The 19,750-nt window shown below is 35.3% G+C and overlaps 4 protein-coding genes across 6 annotated transcripts; all 4 read right to left on the reverse strand.

The window, feature by feature from the left end:
- Positions 1 to 24: 24 nt before the first annotated feature.
- On the reverse strand, positions 25 to 3,036 carry LOC104744729 (uncharacterized). 3 transcript variants are annotated; one of them, XR_015582357.1, is made up of 6 exons: positions 2,913 to 3,036; positions 2,165 to 2,563; positions 1,958 to 2,070; positions 1,640 to 1,866; positions 1,389 to 1,550; positions 867 to 994 (listed from the first exon to the last, which is right to left on the reverse strand). XR_015582357.1 is itself a non-coding variant. In XM_087488686.1 (5 exons), exons 2-5 carry the CDS (start codon positions 1,433 to 1,435, stop codon positions 227 to 229), a joined length of 651 nt encoding a protein of 216 aa, XP_087344812.1. In that variant the 5' UTR covers positions 1,436 to 1,550; positions 1,640 to 1,779; the 3' UTR covers positions 25 to 226. The 3 variants fall into 3 exon arrangements, 2 of the variants coding, with proteins under 2 accessions (XP_087344812.1, XP_019092152.1); XM_087488686.1 differs by lacking the exons at positions 1,958 to 2,070; positions 2,165 to 2,563; positions 2,913 to 3,036 and adding exons at positions 25 to 464; positions 548 to 657 and having other exon boundaries at positions 739 to 994; positions 1,640 to 1,779; XM_019236607.2 differs by lacking the exon at positions 867 to 994 and having other exon boundaries at positions 1,332 to 1,550.
- Positions 3,037 to 4,975: 1,939 nt separating this feature from the next.
- LOC104744730 (uncharacterized) lies at positions 4,976 to 7,126 on the reverse strand. Its single transcript, XM_087489641.1, has 5 exons — positions 7,002 to 7,126; positions 6,260 to 6,658; positions 6,064 to 6,176; positions 5,753 to 5,979; positions 4,976 to 5,666 (listed from the first exon to the last, which is right to left on the reverse strand). Exons 1-5 carry the CDS (start codon positions 7,077 to 7,079, stop codon positions 5,128 to 5,130), a joined length of 1,356 nt encoding a protein of 451 aa, XP_087345767.1. The 5' UTR covers positions 7,080 to 7,126; the 3' UTR covers positions 4,976 to 5,127.
- Positions 7,127 to 9,421: 2,295 nt separating this feature from the next.
- Positions 9,422 to 12,195, reverse strand: LOC104748033 (lon protease homolog 1, mitochondrial-like). Its single transcript, XM_010469728.1, has 11 exons — positions 12,178 to 12,195; positions 11,915 to 12,096; positions 11,691 to 11,815; positions 11,468 to 11,598; positions 11,270 to 11,374; positions 11,067 to 11,180; positions 10,809 to 10,976; positions 10,628 to 10,732; positions 10,369 to 10,547; positions 9,702 to 10,056; positions 9,422 to 9,598 (listed from the first exon to the last, which is right to left on the reverse strand). The coding sequence occupies exons 1-11, from the start codon at positions 12,193 to 12,195 to the stop codon at positions 9,422 to 9,424; spliced, it is 1,659 nt and encodes a 552-aa protein (XP_010468030.1).
- A 1,375-nt stretch (positions 12,196 to 13,570) lies between these two features.
- LOC104744731 (lon protease homolog 4, chloroplastic/mitochondrial-like) lies at positions 13,571 to 18,979 on the reverse strand. Its single transcript, XM_087486839.1, has 19 exons — positions 18,628 to 18,979; positions 18,149 to 18,214; positions 17,838 to 18,029; positions 17,696 to 17,761; positions 17,496 to 17,537; positions 17,244 to 17,366; positions 17,059 to 17,157; positions 16,879 to 16,944; positions 16,679 to 16,765; positions 16,542 to 16,581; positions 16,201 to 16,372; positions 15,947 to 16,071; positions 15,716 to 15,846; positions 15,526 to 15,630; positions 15,317 to 15,433; positions 15,024 to 15,191; positions 14,836 to 14,937; positions 14,068 to 14,754; positions 13,571 to 13,960 (listed from the first exon to the last, which is right to left on the reverse strand). Exons 1-19 carry the CDS (start codon positions 18,841 to 18,843, stop codon positions 13,787 to 13,789), a joined length of 2,778 nt encoding a protein of 925 aa, XP_087342965.1. The 5' UTR covers positions 18,844 to 18,979; the 3' UTR covers positions 13,571 to 13,786.
- Positions 18,980 to 19,750: the final 771 nt, after the last annotated feature.

A 19,750-nucleotide genomic window follows, 5' to 3' on the forward strand; every position in this document is an offset into this window, starting at 1 on the left:
AGTTGGGGTTTTCCTCTGTTTCCGTTTTCCTCTAATGTATCTTGGCTATAAAACAACCTCCATGCACAGTCATCAAACAAACGAAACAAAGCTAAGAGCCGAAGACGAAGACCAATACTAAAACATAAAGAAAAATCCCACCAAAGATTGTGTGACTCAATAAACGAGACTCTTTCAAGGACACTAACACATTCCACGCATCTTCTCTCTTTTCTGCATTTCTATCTCACATACTGTTGCCATCATTGTCTTCAGCAATTGAAGTCATGTGCGTTCCATCGTCATGCCAGAAATGTCTGCGTATCTGGCCGTCGTTCTCTGTGTTTAAATCTTGTTCAAAGACGAGAGATTCTGGTAGAGTCGGGAAACCCACTTTGAGGAGTTCTTTCCAAAAGTTATCACCTGACACAAGCTTGCTCATCATCTCTTGCAAAACTCCAGAAGGAAAATGCAATGTATGCGTCCTGTTGTTGTACGTATAGTGGTAAGCCTTCGAACTTCCAGTGGTACTAAAAAGAACCGAATACAGTAGGATCAAAACACAAACCTGAACGTTGATGCAGCCTGATTCCAGGTGAAATCTTCATCAATCTTTTCCCATTGAGTGCTACTTGGGGATGGATGCGTCTCCATTAAAAACGTAGGACGTTTCCTCATCTATGTACACCAAGAGGTCCAAGACCATTATTAGTATGGCCTCTCATAAATCAGAATGTTTTTTAACGTATAAGTAGTTACCTCTACGTCAAGGAATCCGGTTCCATCCGAGTTATGGATCATTCTACAAGACAATACATCATCCCAGTTTACCTCCATCTTTCTCTTTAATCCCCCTCCTGCTTCTGCATCTACTCCTACCATCTCCCATGTAAGCTTCTTGCTTTGGATATAAAGCTTGATTAACAGATCCTCGGGGCAAATCGGAGAGCGTATCCAATTACCGATGACTATCTTCGATATCGGGAAACTAAAAGGGACTTCTTCTGCATCCATTCTGTTTCCCGGAACAACACAAACGTAAACATAGAAGATGGATAAGAGAACAAAAACAAACAAACACACAAGATTATAAGAGATGTATCATATGCACAAACAAACAAAAACGATCAGAAAGAAGTTAGCAAATAACCTAATTTTTCTAATGGATCAGAAACAGAGCAAAGGGAAACAGAGCTGGACGAAGATGGAGATCAAGGTGGTAAATCTTGATCTTTCAAGTAGAAAAAGAACGAACACGAACTTTGCCGCTGAAACTATATAATAAGGAATGTCAACGTGCCAAGTGTATGGGTCCTGATTGTTAAAGCATTATGCTTTACGATTCATCATATATACTAATTAGTTGGCCGACTACACAAGTAGATTCTGTTAGGAGGATGGATATGTACCCTCTATAAGTCTTCGTGAGCGTGGGATCGATCTCTCTGATGTGCATAATTATTAATTTCCCGTGTAAACCCAATTATTGGCTTGACCATATGAGTTTTGACTTCCATTGTTATCCCAGTACACGTTAGAGTTTCCTTCTCCCACTCCCACGTGACCAATTCCTATCAAAGTTATAGGTTTTTATTTTCTTTCTTTTAATCCTGGCTCAGACAATAAAATGATCATTTGCGTAAGGTACAAGGTACTTTACCTTGAGAAGGGTGATGTATAAGGTCACTGTTGACATTAAAGTGACGTGTCTGGCTTAGGACGTAGCTAGGTGAGTTGGTGTTATTGTTGATTCCATAGTCAATGTCGAAGAAAACAGCTTCTCGTACCGGGAAATTGACATCATAGAGTTTGGCCCAGAAGCTATCGGACAAAAGCTTCTCCAAGTTCTTTTGGAGAACTCCGGCATCAAAATGAAGTGTATGTATGCTGTCATATATATAAACGTAAGACTATGAATCACTTTCAACGTTACAAATAGCAAAATAAAATGATTCGATGGAAGATAAAAGTAGGAAACCTGAAACGGGAAGCGGCCTGATCTTCGGTGAAATCTTGATCCATTTGTTTCCATTGTGTGTGTTTCCCTGCTATTGGATTATTCTCTATGAAGAATTTTGGACGTTTCTTCAACTGCACATAAACAAAAACATCTCAAAGATCATTAATTAGTTACCCTCATAATTTGTAAAAGCATATAATATAAGTATATAAGTATGATTAGTACCTCGATTTTGAGGATTCCAGTTTCATCACGTGAATTAATACTCTCTTGAAAAGAAGCAACATCATCCCATTCGATCTCGATCTTTGTCTTGAGCCTCGGCATGTTAGTCTTTGGATCTCGAGCGTCGAGAATCTCCCATATAAGTTTCTTCTTTGCAAAATAGAGTTTCGCCACAATATCGTCAGGGTTTGTTGCACGGTATTCCCACTGGCCAATTATGATCATGGAGATTGGGAAATTCATAGCTTTGAGTCTCTCTGCAGGAACCTTCGGAGGAAGCATTGATGTCTTTGAGCTCTCTGATTGTTGAGGAGAACATGGGTTGTTTCTGTTGAGGTAATTCTGAATCAAGTTGATAAGTTCCGGAGTTTTCGTCAGAGGCAAGTTTAGACGAGGACCCTGAAAAATTAGGTTTATACAACAAAGTAAGAGAGATAACAATCAGAGAGATCCTAAGTTGAAGAAGATGACGAAGAAAGAAACGTTTTCTTTTATGTGAACGAATCTTAAATTAGATCTATAACCAAATACATATATATATGTATATATCTAACAACCCAAAAACCTAAAACCCTAAGGCGTAAACTCATCTGAAAGAGTTACAAAGAAAAAAACAAAAACAAAAACAGAGGATGAAACAGAACGAAGAAGAGAGCACATATTAGAGAACAAAGCAAGCGTTAATTAACAGAGGAAAGAGAGAGGATAGAGCAAAGTAGAAACAGAGAGTACGATGAAAAGGAGTCACCTGATCATCAGCAATTCTGTTATGATGATTGTTGTTGCCGCCATCTCTTGCTTGAGACTCTTCTTCTCGTAAACTCTCCATCTCTATATTGTTTTCGTTACTTTAGGTTTCCTTTTATCACACTGCGTATTCTGATTTGCCTCGCCATGAGAATATATAGACGTACCTATCCGCACTTTTAGTTAAATCTTAGGGTTTTGTATCCGTACCTGATTTTTTAGTTAAGTCGTTTAGGGTTTTGTATCCATACATATCCGTACTTTTTTTACTTTAGGTTTTAATTATGGTATTATATTATTTATTGGACAATAACAAATTATGGTAATCCATATTTGGCTATTTGCCCATGCGATTTATTCGAAACCCTTTTTATGGCCCAGTTCAATCATATAATTTTATGAAGGAAATAGACATTATATAACTAAATTTTGTTTGTTTGTTATAAAACTTACAGATTTACTATATTTTTTTTTTTTTTTAAATGTCGAAAGAACTCAAGAAAATTATATCGTTATAAGCTAAGCCGTCACCACGCGTGCGTTCCAACTTTGTGTAGCTTTTTTTTCTTTGTTTACTTTACACTACAAAAGACCATGCAATCATTATAGATTTGATTAATGTGATTGTATAATCATTCTAAAATCACCTTTAAAAATATTCGCTTAGGTGGATGACATCAGAAAATCTGAATGTGATTCGACGTAATTAGTTCATTAGCTAGGTTCAGATAAACACCAATACGTTGTGTCATACTGTCATGTGTGTATCAAGAAAGCTAGTACGAATCAAACAAAACACTTTGATATTATAATGGTTCTACTGTTTAAACTTGGGAAATCAAAACAAATAGAAAAAAACAGTTACACATATATATGCATTTTGATCAAGTTTAGTTCAGCCCAAATAGGAATGAAGAGTATAAAATTATAAAATAAGTGTATATGTTCGTAGTTACTACTTGAAGCTTATGATCCACTAGATGGTATTTATGTACTCATATCTTTTTGATTGGTACTCAGGAAAAAGGGAAAGAGCGATCTCCACCATCAACGTCAGCCTGTCACATATTTTGGCTTGTTAGGCATTTTACACATTTTGGTTGGTACAAGTTTATAATACACACACTCTCACTCTCTCTCTTATTTTTATCTATATAACACTCAAATTCACACGTGATTTTCTCTTTTATATTGATGAGGCCATAGAGAGCATGTGTGCTTGAAATATTTGTAGGGTACGGTCAATATTGCCTTTTTCTTATGGCTTTCCATATACGTAATATTAAATAATAGTGACTCTTTCACTTCATGTATTTTTTTTGTTTTCTTTATTATGATCCATGGTTTTGATTCATGCATCTCTAGATTCTCTACCGTACCACGAGATATATGATATCTATCCTTGCTGCAGCTCAAAATGCTTTGATGACTCATTTTCTCATATAAAATTTCCTTATTAATTTTCGTTTTAATATTAGACCATGATGATTATATATATAAGCTTTAAAATCCATATGACTATATATGTATGGCTACAATAACTATTAACTTAAATTTTGTCACTATTAAATTTTGTCACTAATTTGTAACAGTTTATAGATATTATTTGTTATTAATTTTTTTGTAACAAAAAAATGTAACTATATGATACAAATTTACTAGTGTGGACATCAAAACTGTAACTCATTTCAGCTGTATTTATGTAATTATGTATTTTACAACTTCTTTGTTATTTAGGAAAATTTTCCTACGTAGTCTGTTTGATATCTATATTCAAAACGGATAAATTTCAAATACCAAAAGAAGATGAAGATATTGGAATTGATTGATTTTAAGATGGCGTGGGGCTTTTGTCTCATTATCAGATTTTGTACTATTAATGGATTTCGATATAAAGTAACTCAAAGATCTTATATACCCAAACAAAAGTAATCCAAAGACGTAACTCTTACTTGGCACTCTTTTTACGTGATAAAGAGTGCCAAGTGTATCTTGATTGAGGATCACACAAGACACAATATCCAGTTGGATCCCTACAAATTGTTCGTATGTGAATCTCAGAGGTGAAGTAACAGCACTTGTATACAGAACCAGCTAACGCTCCAGAGAAAAAAAACAGAGTCCTTAGACTTATTTACAACAAGACTCAAGAAGAAAGCTAACACTTGAAAAAGATTCTATAAAGAACCATCACTGATCCAAATATCAACATAACCCTAACTATTGTTATCGTTGGAATCATCTTTTTTGTCCATATCAGGAAGCATTGGCCAGTTGTTGCTCATGTACAAAAATTTCTGGTAATCTTTGAGCTGAAAGTTTCCATCAAGATGTGTATGAGTGTGTTCCCTGCGCTGTCTCTCCTCTTCTTGACGCAATGTGCTCCCTAGATACGGTCCAACCGGAGGATACGTTGGGATTACGTTCATGTGTTGAGGCATCATCAAGTTAGTTTGTGTGGGAGGTAGTGCATATGCTTGACTCCCAAGTACCCCCCTTGTGTTTTGCACTGCTTCACTCTCGTATTGGGTCATCGGATTACTCTGCCGTGAACCGTTGTAATGACTTTGCCTGTTATAATGCCCGTTGCTGAACTGAGAAGACACAGGTGGTGGGATAGCTTGCGTCTTAAACAACTCATTTCCAGTGTAAACCCAACTATTGGCTTGACCATATGAGTTTTGACTTCCATTGTTAGCCCAGTACCGAGGTGCCATGTTAGAGTTTCCTTCTCCAACTCCCACGCGACCAATTCCTATCAAAGTTATAGGTTTTTATGTTCTTTCTTTTAATCCTGACTCAGACAATAAAATGATTTGCGTAAGGTACAAGGTACTTTACCTTGAGAAGGGTGATGTATAAGGTCACTGTTGACATTAAAGTGACGTGTCTGGCTTAGGACGTAGCTAGATGAGTTGGTGTTATTGTTGCTTCCATAGTCAATGTCGAATAAAACAGCTTCTCGTACCGGGAAATGGACGTCATAGAGTCTGCCCCAGAAGCTATCGGACAAAAGCTTCTCCAAGTTCTTTTGCAGAACTCCGGCATCAAAATGAAGTGTATGTATCCTGTCATATATAAATGTAACACTATGAATCACTTTCAACGTTACGAAAACCAAAATAAAATGATGATTCGATGAAGTAGGAAACCTAAACCAAGAAGCAGCCTGATCAACAGTGAAATCTTGATCCATTTGTTTCCATTGTGTGTGTTTTCCTGCCTGTGGATTAGTCTCTTTGAAGAATTTTGGACGTTTCTTCAACTGCACATAAACAAAACATCTCAAAGATCATTACTCACACTCATAAATTGTAGCAGCATATATAATATAAGTATGATTAGTACCTCGATTTTGAGGATTCCAGTTTTATCACGTGAATTAATACTCTCTTCAAAAGAAGCAACATCATCCCATTGGATCTCGATCTTACTCTTGAGCCTCGGTGTCTTAGTCTTTGGATCTCCAGCGTCGAGAATCTCCCATATAAGTTTCTTCTTTGCAAAATAGAGTTTCGCCACAATATCGTCAGGGTTTGTTGCACGGTATTCCCACTGGCCAATTATGATCATGGAGATTGGGAAATTCATAGCTTTGAGTCTCTCTGCAGGAACCTTCGGAGGAAGCATTGATGTCTTTGAGCTCTCTGATTGTTGAGGAGAACATGGGTTGTTTCTGTTGAGGTAATTCTGAATCAAGTTGATAAGTTCCGGAGTTTTCGTCAGAGGCAAGTTTAGACGTGGACCCTGAAAAATTAGGTTTATACAACAAAGTAAGAGAGATAACAATCAGAGAGATCCTAAGTTGAAGAAGATGACGAAGAAAGAAACGTTTTCTTTTATGTGAACGAATCTTAAATAAGATCTATAACCAAATATGTATATGTATATATCTAACAACACAAAAACCTAAAACCCTAAGGCTTAAACTATCTGAAAGAGTTACAAAGAAAAAGAAAAAAAGAAAAACAGAGGATGAAACAGAACGAAGAAGAGAGCACATATTAGAGAACAAAGCAAGAGGAAAGAGAGAGGATAGAGCAAAGTAGAAACAGAGAGTACGATGCAGATAACTTAGAAAAGGAGTCACCTCATCAGCAATTCTGCTATGATGATTGTTGTTGCCGCCATCTCCTGCTTGAGATTCTTCTTCTCGTGATCTCTCCATCTCTATTTTGTTTTCGTTACTTTAGGTTTCCTTTTATCACTCTGCGTATTCAGATTTGCCTCGCTAAGAGAATATATAGACGTACCTATCCGTACTTTTAGTTAAATCTTAGGGTTTTGTATCCGTACCTATCCGTACCTGATTTTTTTTTTCAACGTACCTGATTTTTTTAGTTAAATCTTAGGGTTTAGTTAAATTATTTATTGGACAATAACAAATTTGATTTGGTAATCCATGCGGTTTATCCGGAACCCTTTTTATGGCCCAGTTCAATCATATAAGTTTATGAATGAAATAAACATTATATAATTTAATTTTGTTTGTTTGTTATCTTTAAAAAGAAAATTTCGAAAGAACCCAAGAAAATTATATCGTTATAAGCCGTCACCACGCGTGCGTTACTTAGATTTCCAACTTTGTGTAGCTTTTTTCTTTGTTTACTTTAACACTACAAAAGACCATGCAATCATTATAGATTTGATTAATGTGATTGTATAATCATTCTACAATCACCTTTAAAAATATTCGCTTAGGTGGATGACATCAGAAAATCTGAAATGTGATTCGACGTAATTAGTTCATTAGGTTCAGATAAACACCAATACGTTGTGTCAAGAAAGCTAGTAAAAATCAAACTAAACACTTTGATCTTATAATGGTTCTACTATTTAAACTTTAGAAGAAAAAAAAAAGAAAAAAAAAACAGTTACATATGCATTTTGATCAAGTTTAGTTCAGCCCAATTATGAATGAAGAGTATAAATTACAAAATAAGTATGTTTTTAGTTACTACTTGAAGTTTATGATCACTAGATGGTATTTATGTACAGGACTCATATCTTTTTGATTGGTAGTTTGGTACTCAAAAAAAGGGAAGATCGATCTCCACCATCAACGTCAGCCTGTCACATCTTTTGGCTTGTTAGGCATTTCACACACTTTGATGGGGTTGGTCAGCCTGTCACTCTCTCACTCTCTCTCTTATTTTTATCTATAACACTCAAATTCACACGTGATTTTCTCTTTTATATTGATGAGGCGAGCATGTATGCTTGAAATATTTGTAGGGTACGGTCACTATTGCCTTTTCTTATGGCTTTCCATATACGTAATATTAAATAATAGTGACTCTTTCACTTCATGTATTTTTTTTGTTTTCTTTATTATGATCCATGGTTTTGATTCATGCATCTCTAGATTCTCTACCGTACCACAAGATATATGATATCTATCCTTGCTGCAGCTCAAAATGCTTTGATGACTCATTTTCTCATATAAAATTTCCTTATTTTCGTTTTGATATTTTACCTGATGATCATCTACATATATATATATATATATGTATTATATATGCAATATAAGCTTAAAATCCAAAATATGTGAGGGATGATAACAAACTATTTTGGATTAACAATGGGAAAAAACCCGAAAAAGCCGATATGACAAAACTATGAATCTACTAACACTTATATATGTATTAAATAGACGAGATATTTAATGACAAAATTAAATAGACGAGATATTTTTCTTTCAATAAAATAACACGAGATATTAAATGTCCAAATAAAAAATAGACAGCGATTTTTTCGGGTTTTTTCCCGATTAACAATAAGAAAAAATAATAACTAAAACTACTTTTAAATTGTCTTTCAATAAATTTAGGGAACTCGTAAAACCTAGTTTAAAACGTCAAAACCGTACGTTATTTCAGTATTTATGTATTTTACAACTTCTTTGTTATTTTGGAAAATTTTCTACGTAGTCGTGTTTGATATCTATGTGTGTTCAAAATGGATTAAATTGCAACTACCAAAAGAAGATGAAGATATTGGAATTGATTGATTTTAAGATGGCGTGGGGCTTTTATCTCATTATCAGATTTTGTGCTATTAATGGATTTCGATATAAAGTAATTGAAAGATCTTAACCCAAAGATGTAACTCTTGATTGGACCTTTTTCTACATGCTCCAAATTAAAAAAAAAAAAAAAGTTGTTTTCTTTTTCTTCTCCGTTTTATGTGATACCTTCAAGGTTTCACAAGACCCACAGTAAAGCGAAGCAATGAAGGTCAGTTTATCCACTTCCACTTTATATTCTTTTATAAAGTATGCCTAAGGAAATCCAATCACAAAATCAAAATTACCCAACTTAGTGAAAAATATGTCACAGAATCACTCACATTCCATCCGGCAGTAAGAAAAAAAAAAGATCATAATGGTAAAATAATCAACAAAGAATAGTTAGAAGAAAACTAGCCTCAAGAATTAACTAAAGAATCGATGATTACATGAATGCAAAGACGCCAAGTCCCAAGTTAGAGGGCAAGTCAGATTTCTTCTAATTAATGGTCATCATAGTTAAATGCTATATCGAATATTTGGTCATATTCACTTACGAAGTGAACATCAAGCCCTTCTTTCAAATCTTGTGGGAGCACCTCAAAATCTCTCCGGTTAAGAGCTGGAAGTATTATCGTCTTAATCTGATTCCGTTTTGCAGCTAAAGTCTTCATTTTCACCTGAATGAGAGAGATTTGGTGTATTACAAAGCACTTAATACAAAAATTGGTTATCAAACAGCTAAAATGGAGTAGAAAATTCTAGTGTGTGCGTGTGACTTACGCCGCCTATTGGAAGAATTCTACCGGTTAGATTGACTGCTCCAGTCATTGCAAGATCTTTCTTCACAGGTTTCTTCATGGCGAGTGATACCAAGGAAGTGATCAAGGTGCAGCCTCCGCTAGGACCTTCATTTGATTTGTTACTACCTGTAACATGTAGATGAAGCTTGGAATTCGCAAAGAACGGGTTCTCGGGTTCTTTCTCGAGCAAGAATCTTCTGGCAACCGTGCTAGCGACCTGCACACTTTTTCTCATCGCATTCCCAAGCTGGCCCGTTATGACAGAGAGGCCATCTTTGCCTTTCTCTTTGCCTTTATCTTCTTCGATAACGTTGGTCTCAATGTACCCTATTCCTCTAGTCGTATATATAAAAAAGGCATTTGCATTAAGCGACAAAAACAAAAAAATACATACATAATAGGTCACATTTTTCCTAAATTAGGCTGAACATTCATTTTTATGTGATGTTATAGGATTTTTTTGGAAACAAGACTCATATCATACACATTTATGGAAAATTTGTTTGTTTTTCCTTTGTGTTAGCTACTAAATCTTGTTTTTTAAGAATTTGTTTTGAAAATGAACTATATTTCCTTTTTTATACTAAAAATAAGATAAAAAAAATTTCAAAAATAGAATGTGAGAAGCTACATATTTTATTATTTGCCTTAGGCCTCTATTGACTTTGGCACGGCACTGCTGCTCAGAGATCTTTTCTACTTTGGTCTCGAAATTGATCGGTTTGCCAATATAATCTGCAAGGTTCGATTCTTTAATCGAAACCTTTCTAGCTGTTTCAATAAGTGTTGTATCGGATGTATCTTCTCGTACTAGTTTAAGAGCACTCTGTACATTAAAGTCATGACTGATGTTAGATTATTGATGTTAGATTATTGAGTGTTCCATTAACTTTGTTAGCAAGTTACCTTGCGGTAAATCTTCTCAATTTGCTTCTGGAGATTTCTAACTCCTCCTACTTCTTTGCCGTAATTTTCTATCAAGGAACGAAGAGCACAATCGCTTACATCAACCTGGTAACATAAATAAACAAAAAGTATTCAAATATCAATAGAGTATATATGAATATCAAACATCAGAAGATGAGACCTCTTCAGGCTTAATGCCACAATCTTTTCTTGCGGTTTTCTCCAAATAGTCTCTAGCTATATGCATTTTATCAGCAAAGAGATATCCTGCAATAGTAATCACTTCCATTCTGTTTAACAGAGGAGTAGGAATCTTCTCTATTACATTTGTTGTGCATACAAAGAAAACCTGTAACCAAAAAAACTTGTATTAGCCTTTATAAGTTCTAAATGGCAAATCAGATGATAAAATTCTCATTAAGAAAAAAGAAAAAAAAACCTTTGATAGGTCAATGGGAACGTCGAGATAGTGGTCCATAAAATTTGCATTCAACTCTGGATCAAGAAGCTCCAACAAGGCGTCGATCGTGTCGCCAGTGATGTGTCTTCCAAGCTAATCAACCGAGGAACTATAAACAATTAGTGCAAATACTAACATAATATTCTTGAATGTTACAAACCAATTAATCCAAATAGTATCACCTTATCAATCTCATCAATCAAAACAACAGGATTCTGTGTTCCCACACTTTTTAGACATTGCACCATCTTTCCCGGTGTGCCGTTGTATATTGTTCGAGGAATCCCCTAAATAAAAGGTATTATAAGAGATTAACATCTTCAATTCCTTAATCCTTTATTTATATGTTTATGATCAACGCAATTGTGTAGATAAACTACCTTAATGTTAGCAGCCGTAGATAGCCCTCCAGCAGAGCACTGAAAGAAATTACGGTGAAGAGCACGCGCAATCGAACGCGCAATGCTAGTCTTACCAACACCGGGAGGACCCGCAAGACAAATGATCTTCCCTGATTAACATAATTATACAAAAATATATATATATATAAGGATATGATTTGTTTTATGTAAAATCAACAAACCCTAGAGGTCGACTACGTACCTTGTGAAGTGCCTCTAAGTTTTTCAACAGCAACGTGTTCTATTATTCTTTCTTTTACATTCGATAAGCCATAATGATCCTCATCAAGAATCTTTTCTGCACTCGTGACATCACAATTCTCACCACTGCACACAAAATAAATCAAATTACTTAACTACAGATATGATGCAATTCCTCAAGCACATGAGCATAATATATGAACTAAATATCACATGAGCAAAAACCTGTATTTTCCCCAGGGCAAAACGGTCAACCAGTCAAGGTAGTTACGGGCAATAGTAAATTCGTGACCGGTCTTAAACACCTCCAGTTTCGTAAGCTCTTCATCTATAACTTGCAATACACGTTTTGGGATTTTTAGCTTATTAGGCTCAATCCTTTCCCTAAACTTTTGCTGCAAAGAGAACTATTGTTTTTAGATATCTAATGATCATGATATAAGATTACTTCAAATTAAAGATACTCTTACGATGGTATTGGTACGTACCACAACAAGATTTATCATCTTTGTAATCAAATCCAAGCTCCTGCATAAATTAGATTACTTTCATTGATTAATATACGCATATGTACTAACTTCAAGGAAAAGAGTTTCCTTAGACTACATTTCGACTAAAAAGGAAAATCACCAAATGCATGTTACTTAAAAATGTAAATATTTAGCAAAAAGAGGAGAGTTATGCTTTTGTAGGGTAGGGTAGCTGAAGGTATACGAAATCAAGAATTACAACTAATTTGATGAAAGTAAAGAATTTTAGAGTTTGGATGATGGAAGATTTTGGAGTTAGATGGCATAGGAAATTAATTTGTCTCATTATCATTTCTTGTGTCAAACATGAATTCGAAACAAAATATTGAAATTATGTAAATCTGTATACAGCCGCGTGGATTGCTAAAGGAATTGTTAAAATTTAAGATTTATTTAGTAATTACCAATTTAATTAAGTAGAAGAATATGAATTTTGTTTGAAATTTACTTTTTCTATGCTCACTAATGCTAAAAAGAAAAGGAAATTTGCTTGACTTGTAAGACGTTTTTGGCTATAAGTATATATACATGGAGATTGTTTTAAAAGAACTCATATTCTGAGAACCTTTGATTGTTTTAATTCACCATTATTTTTGTTAGAAATTTGTGGTCGGGTGGATATTTTGTACACTTCATTTACAAGTAAAAATATATTTACGCGTTTGATGCGTTTACAAGTTATGTTTTGCTTAACCCAACTTGCTCCAGAAAATATTTAACAAGCTATATCATAACAAGAGGCAGATTGTGCATTTCTTTGGTCAGTTAGGAATTCTAGATAATTATACTACAATGCTTTAAAAACATTTGCAATGGCGTCATATGCATTGATTTTTCTTACTTGAAAAAGTTTTATAACTAGAGGGCACAAATTTTAGTCGACAAAAAATTAAAGAATAAGCATGTCATGTATAGAATATTAATTTATAAGTATTAATATATGTGGTATTCAAACTATAATGAAATAAAATATTTTCTAACATATCAGAAAAATAGGTAAATTTTTTTGAAGTTTTCAATTTCTAAATATACATCATTTTCATAAAGCTATTAAAATGTGACAAATGATATTATTATTCATAATATAATTTAAATATATGTACGCCATGTGTATAAGTGAATTTATTTATAATATTTATAATTTATTGTAAATAATGTTGTCTAAATATTACAAATTTAATTCTAAAACCATAAAATTTATAACATTTGAAAGTCAAATCTTATATTGCTATAATTGTCCCAATACCTTCAACAAAAAAAAAAAATTGTCCCAATACATAATTTTAAGAATTTTAAAAAATAAAGTATATCATTATAAATATTATTTACAGTATAAAATAAGAAATATTAATTTATAAATAAATTAATATCACTAGAAATTAATAAAATATCATGGTCCCGATATTACTAATTTATAGAGTTGCTTAATAGAAAAAAACTACATAAATAACATTTATAATGGTGACAATCAACCAAGAAGAGATATAAAATCAGCCTAAATTAGACATGTTGTTATATATAACGGTCATAGAGCCAAAAGGCGAGCTCGAAAATCTGGTCAGTTGTTCTAATGGTCATAGCCAAAGGCTAGCTCGAAAATTTGGTCATATTTATCGACGAAATGAACATTGAGCCCTTCTTTCACGTTTTCTGCCAGCTCATCATAATCACTCCGGTTAGCCTCTGGGAGTATTATCACCTTCACATCACTCCGTCTTGCGGCTATAGTCTTCTCCTTCACCTGAGAAAGACAGACACAGAGAGATTTTGTGTATTACACACTAAACTGAGGCTTACTAGAAATTGGTTACTAAAAAGCTAACTGTTGTGTGTGTTTCTTCTACTTACGCCGCCAATTGCAAGAATTCTACCGGTCAGAGTGACTTCTCCTGTCATTGCAAGATCCTTCCTTACAGGCTTCTTCATGGCAAGTGACAGCAACGAAGTTATCATGGTGCAACCTGCGCTTGGACCGTCTTTTGGTGTGGCTCCTGCAGGAACATGTAAATGAAGCTTGGATTTCGCAAAGAACTGGTTCCCCGGTTCTTTCTCGTGCATTATTCTTCTGGCCACTGTGTGAGCTATCTCTGCGCTTTCTTTCATCACAGCCCCAAGCTGACCCGTTATATGAAGTCCGCCTTTGCCTTCTCCTTCTTCTACAAAGGTTGTCTCTATGTACAATGTTGAGCCACCCATGGATGTCCAAGCTAGCCCCATTACAACACCAACTGGTGTCTGTTCATAGATCTTCTCTGCGTGAAATACTGGCTTGCCTACATAGTCTTCAAGGTTTGATTCATCAATCACAAACTTTTCAACCGTTTCAGCTACCACTACGCTCTGCTCAGTCTTTGGTTCTGTTGAATCCCCAGTTGCCAACTCATCTGTCAACACAGTGGATCCTTCTGCAGAGGTCGCCTCTGGGGATTCCAAATCAGTCTTGGCCAAAGGTTTACTATCTTCAGTGTCAGTAACAACATCAGAATTTGCAGGCACTTCGAGAGATGTCCCTTTGCGCACAAGATTTAGAGCAATCTGTAAGAAAATCAATCATTTTAGATCCTGAGGGTCCAAGTAAGAAGTTTGGAATATGTTCAGTGAACTTGTAAAACTTACCTTACGAAAAATCTTCTCCATGTGCTTCTGGAGATTTCTAACGCCTGCTTCTCTGCAGTAATTTTCTATCAAGGAAAGAAGAGCTGCATCACTCACATCAACCTGGAAAGAGTACAAACAACTTGAGCAAAACAGTAAATGACATCAGAAATGACAGGAGACTGAGGAACACTGGTTGTGAGTGAGACCTGTTCAGGCTTAATGCCACAATCTCTGCGCGCAGTTTTCAGCAAATAGTCTCTAGCAATTTGCATCTTCTCATCAGTAATATACCCTGCGAGACTAATCACCTCCATTCTGTCTAGCAGAGGCCTGGGAATCGTATCTATCACATTTGCTGTACATACAAATAAAACCTGCAATAAACTTGATCAGACCTAAGTTTCAAACACAAACTTCCTATTATGAAACCAATACACATGCGAAGAAAGAAATTGGAAATGAGAAATGTAAAGAGAAGAAAAAAATGGTCATGAAAAACCTTTGATAAGTCAATAGTAACATCGAGATAGTGGTCTAGAAAATTTGCATTCTGCTCTGGATCCAAAAGCTCCAACATTGCGCTGGCTGGGCCGCCATCGTGGCACTTTACTCCAAGCTGCCAAGGAACCATAGACAATTATTGCAAAAAATTTAAGCTGAAACTGAGAAACCAAGCTAACATATATTGAATACTAAAAATCAAGCTACCTTATCAATCTCATCGATCAGAACAAGAGGATTTTCTGTTCCCACAGTCTTTAGACATTGCACCATCTTTCCAGGCATGGCACCAATATATGTTCGACGATGCCCCTAAACAATGTATAAGATTATTTATAAAAACTTCATAAACAGCGTTAAAAGTACAGTTTAATTTTTCATGTAGTATATTATATACCTTAATCTCAGCAACATCGGATAGTCCTCCAACAGAGAACCTGAAGAACTTGCGGTCAAGAGCACGTGCAATTGAACGCCCAATGCTAGTTTTACCTACTCCAGGTGGGCCAGATAGACAAATGATCTTCCCTGTTGCCACATTTTACAAATTTTTACCTTCAGAACTTATGAATGAAGCTAAAAGGTTTTACCAAAGACGAATGAAATAGAAAGGCAAAGATATGATGACCCTGTGAAGTGCCTCTAAGTCTCCCCACAGCAATAAACTCAAGTATTCTTTCTTTTACATCAGATAATCCGTAATGATCCTCGTCAAGAATCTTTTCTGCCCGTGAAACATCAAAATTCTCATCACTGCATACCAAATTAGATTTGATTATAATAAATGAGATTCCTCAATCAATGTATGCACAAAAATAAATCAACTACGAGTGTTGTTGTTATAACTCTCCTCAAGACATAAGCATGAAGCAAATGGCAAACCTGGATTTTCCCCAAGGCAACACGGTCAACCAATCAAGGTAAGTATGGGTCACATCGTACTCGCTTGAACTGGTTTCTAACATCTTCAGTTTTGTAAGCTCTTCTTCTATTGCTTTTAGTACATGTTCTGGAATCTTATCTTTAATAGGGTCAATCCTTCCCCTAAACTTTTCTGCAGAAAAGAACAGACTTTAGCTTCAGTAGTTGTACACTCATTGATGCACAGCTCTCGGAAGTCAAAAGAAAGAAATCTAGGCGTCATGAGTTCACAGTGGTGCGATCTCAAAGTTTGAATCGAAAATATTCTTATAGTAGTAGACTAGTATTAGTGTAGTACTAACCATAAAGTGCGGTTTTGGCGTCTGTCTCCACGCCAAGCTTCTGCATTGGTACATTTAACAGTCATCAATCAAAAATGCTATACATCATACACACCCATAAAAAGAGCAGACATAAGTTGAGGAGGCGAGTTAAAAACCGCTTGTATAGCCTTGAGCTGCTCCTTTAGTAACATTCGATGTCTCTCGCCTTTAAATTGTTCTTCAAAAGCTTTTGCTATGGATTCCTAAACACGAATTTAAAGAGATGAGATCAGTATATATAAAACAAACATTTTCAAAAATCTAGTAGCACGAGTCAGCTGGACAGATGCAGGAAAGTGAAGAAGGCATAAAGTACTTGAAGCTTGTTAATTTCCAATTCTTTTTTCACCAATACCATCGTCACCCCCAGACGTGTGTGAATCTGGATCAAAGAAAACAATATGAGAAGCTGGCTAAGAATGGAAAAATATATATATATATCATTCTCTTTGAGGTAATCTCAGCATCAAAACGTGACAATGGCTAAACTACTTACATCCAATTGTTCAAGAACCCCCTGAATTTGATATTTGTTAGCGCCAGAGATCCCGGCTGCAAAATCGGCTAACTTTGCATAACTGAAGTCACCTATATGCTATAAAAAAAGAGAAATCTACTAAGATACCGATACTCTGACATAGGTTGTACTCGCAAGCAGTGCCAGATATAAAGAGAACATGCCTGAGTATATGTCCGAACTTGATCTCTCCAGAGTGAAGTTGTCCTTAAGACATCCCTAAGTGTCGACATAACTTCAAAGTATGTTGCCTTGATGAGATCATTGTCCTTGTCATACGGCTCATCCTGCAAAGTAACAAAGAAACACGTGACAAAGGATCTAGATTTCAGAATTCAAAAAGGAAACAGAAACCGCATGTCTTGCTCCCCTACTCGTATTCATAAAAGGATAGACTAGTTAAAACAGAAACACACCTTTACATGGTCAACTTTGACGGTAAGAGGATCTTCACTCACCTGTGAAAAAAACAAAGTACATGGTTTTACACTGAGTGAGCCATAACTTGATAAGCTGAAGACACATGTGGAAGTTATACACACAGCTTCTGAGCTTTAAAATCTTAACTTTTCATGGACTTTTGATCCTTTTCAGAGAAATATTTCTATTAACTTACCATCTCTGTTATTTTAAGTCGTCTGTGACCAATAAGGATGACTTGCTCACCTTGGATACTTGAAATCTGTAAATTTGGTAAATGGTTATGTCTTTCAAACAGAGACATAAATCCGGTTAATTAACGTGCGGCAAGAGTTTACCTGAGCAAGTGTGCCAACTTCATGAATCCGGTTAAACAACTCTTTTCCTTTCAACTTCTCTAAAATATTCTCTGTTTCAGAGCTAGATGATGAATCAGTTGACTCGGCATCGTCATCCTTCAAAAGGAAAGCCCCCGCATATGGGGATTTTTGTCTTCTGCTCTCTTGTAAAGCTGCAAGTACTTTAGGATCCTACACAAGAGCTCATACAATGTCAGAAAAACGCAAGCAGACAGCAAACATCAAAGGCAGTAGTAATCTAATGGACATGCAAAAATAGGTATCCAAAACTAGGCTGAAGTAACACACACCTTGACATAGATTGGCATGTAAAAACCAGGAATAAGAGGCTTGTGGAGTAACGGTAATGCTATAACCTGCAATGAAGCAACAAAAAGCTTTAATGAAAACAATCGTACCAATGTTATATAACCTGCAATTAAGCTTGGGAATGGGTATTTTGTATTAAAAGGTTCAATCTTTGCCTAGCTGTTAAACTAGGAATGGTCCATTAAAACACTAAACTTCTTCAAAATTTCGAATTTCCCTACTAATGCTGTAAAGGTTCTAGCTTTAACATCCAAATCGCAAGAATTATAAAGAAAAAAAGTTGTCAATTGACTTAATTTCTCTATGATCTTAGATCTATGGAAAAATCATAGCACCAGCCAAGTTTAAAGCATTTGAATTGATTCTTGGAATCCTACATTCCCTATGATCATAAAACTCCCCATGGGTCGGGGGTGAAGAAAAATAAAAAAGTGAACTTTATAATAAAATTTGAACAAACCGTTAGACAATCGTTGAGGTGAGTTTTAGTTGAGGCAATCGCGGCAGAGGAATCTGTGTCGGAGGAGAAAGCACGAAGACCCAAAGAACTCCGGTTCCATCCTGTTAGCTGAGTCAGTGACTTGAACAATAGACTGTTAACCGGGTTAGACCGGACTCGAATAGCCGGAGTCAGGTGATGTGAACAGTACAAGTTCGAAACGAGGAGCTTCAACATGATCGGGGAGGAAGATGTTTGAGTAGCAAAATTTGAGAATTTAGGGTTTAAGCTTACCCTAATAGGCAAGAAACCGTACGAAATTGAAGTTTCTGTAGACGAAGAAGAAAGACTTGCTGTCAAAAGCCCTTCATAAACCCCCTTCCCCAAAAAAAAAAACGTATTTATGGGAAAAGGACGTACATAGCCTCCAAAATGTCGTCGTTTCTTTAGCATGCTTGTCCTAACCAGACAAGACCCGGTAAGAGAAATTCAGGTCGTTAGCTAAATTTTGGGCCAACTTGATTCCTGGCCATGGGCTTTTCAATTTCGAAATTTTATTTTTAGAAAAACATTATAGCACTCTCTTTTTTGCTTGGAAATTTTTTATGGTTAAAGTGAAATTGAACCGGTCTATTACAGTTAAGAAAATAAAAGAAGTTGCATGCTGCATGCAATAGGCTGTTAACCGGTCTATTACAATTAATTAGTACTCTAATTAATATAATACCTCAAATAATGTTAATCTTGGTTTCGCATGCTGCATGCAATGTACGTGCTCCGTTTAAATAATTCATAAGCTTTAGTTTTTTACATATTGTATATCAATGTTTTTGACAGAAAATTTTGAAAGATTCGTCTTTAAATAGTACTAGTATATTTTTAAGAAAAAAGTAGTAATACAAAAAAAGTTTTGAAGTTGAGACCAATATTTTCTTCGTCAAAGAAATCATTGTCATCATTACTAAAATAATTGTCCTGAACTGGGATAACAAATAATCATCAATAGAGGATAACAACTAATCATCATTTGATTTGGGAATAATAAACAAAACATAAAGAGGGAAAATTAATAAATTAGGAAGAGTATATCAAAGCGTGTCTGACGCAAGGAGGCAAATCTCTCTGTCATGACTCACGTTTATCG

Source organism: Camelina sativa, chromosome 15 (genome assembly GCF_030686135.1).
Source record: "Camelina sativa cultivar CO46 ecotype springtype chromosome 15, ASM3068613v1".
Classification (NCBI taxonomy): Eukaryota; Viridiplantae; Streptophyta; class Magnoliopsida; order Brassicales; family Brassicaceae; genus Camelina; species Camelina sativa.

What these genes read in the sequence shown, in the direction of transcription:
- LOC104744729 (XM_019236607.2), bottom strand. Translation starts at nt 2,993, where the DNA reads ATGGAGAGTTTACGAGAAGAAGAGTCTCAAGCAAGAGATGGCGGCAAC. An exon ending in ACAGAATTGCTGATGATCAG is followed by an intron (nt 2,564 to 2,912) that starts GTGACTCCTTTT and finishes CTAATTTTTCAG; the next exon opens with GGTCCTCGTCTAAACTTGCC. An exon ending in CTGGAATCCTCAAAATCGAG is followed by an intron (nt 2,071 to 2,164) that starts GTACTAATCATA and finishes GTTTATGTGCAG; the next exon opens with TTGAAGAAACGTCCAAAATT.
- LOC104744730 (XM_087489641.1), bottom strand. Translation starts at nt 7,079, where the DNA reads ATGGAGAGATCACGAGAAGAAGAATCTCAAGCAGGAGATGGCGGCAAC. An exon ending in CAGGCTGCTTCTTGGTTTAG is followed by an intron (nt 5,980 to 6,063) that starts GTTTCCTACTTC and finishes TATATATGACAG; the next exon opens with GATACATACACTTCATTTTG. An exon ending in TATACATCACCCTTCTCAAG is followed by an intron (nt 5,667 to 5,752) that starts GTAAAGTACCTT and finishes TAACTTTGATAG; the next exon opens with GAATTGGTCGCGTGGGAGTT.
- LOC104748033 (XM_010469728.1), bottom strand. An exon ending in TTGCCCTGGGGAAAATACAG is followed by an intron (nt 11,816 to 11,914) that starts GTTTTTGCTCAT and finishes TTTTGTGTGCAG; the next exon opens with TGGTGAGAATTGTGATGTCA. An exon ending in GAATTCTTCCAATAGGCGGC is followed by an intron (nt 9,599 to 9,701) that starts GTAAGTCACACG and finishes TCTCTCATTCAG; the next exon opens with GTGAAAATGAAGACTTTAGC.
- LOC104744731 (XM_087486839.1), bottom strand. Translation starts at nt 18,843, where the DNA reads ATGTTGAAGCTCCTCGTTTCGAACTTGTACTGTTCACATCACCTGACT. An exon ending in TCAAAGTTGACCATGTAAAG is followed by an intron (nt 17,367 to 17,495) that starts GTGTGTTTCTGT and finishes GTTACTTTGCAG; the next exon opens with GATGAGCCGTATGACAAGGA. An exon ending in CGCCAAAACCGCACTTTATG is followed by an intron (nt 16,373 to 16,541) that starts GTTAGTACTACA and finishes TCTTTTCTGCAG; the next exon opens with AAAAGTTTAGGGGAAGGATT.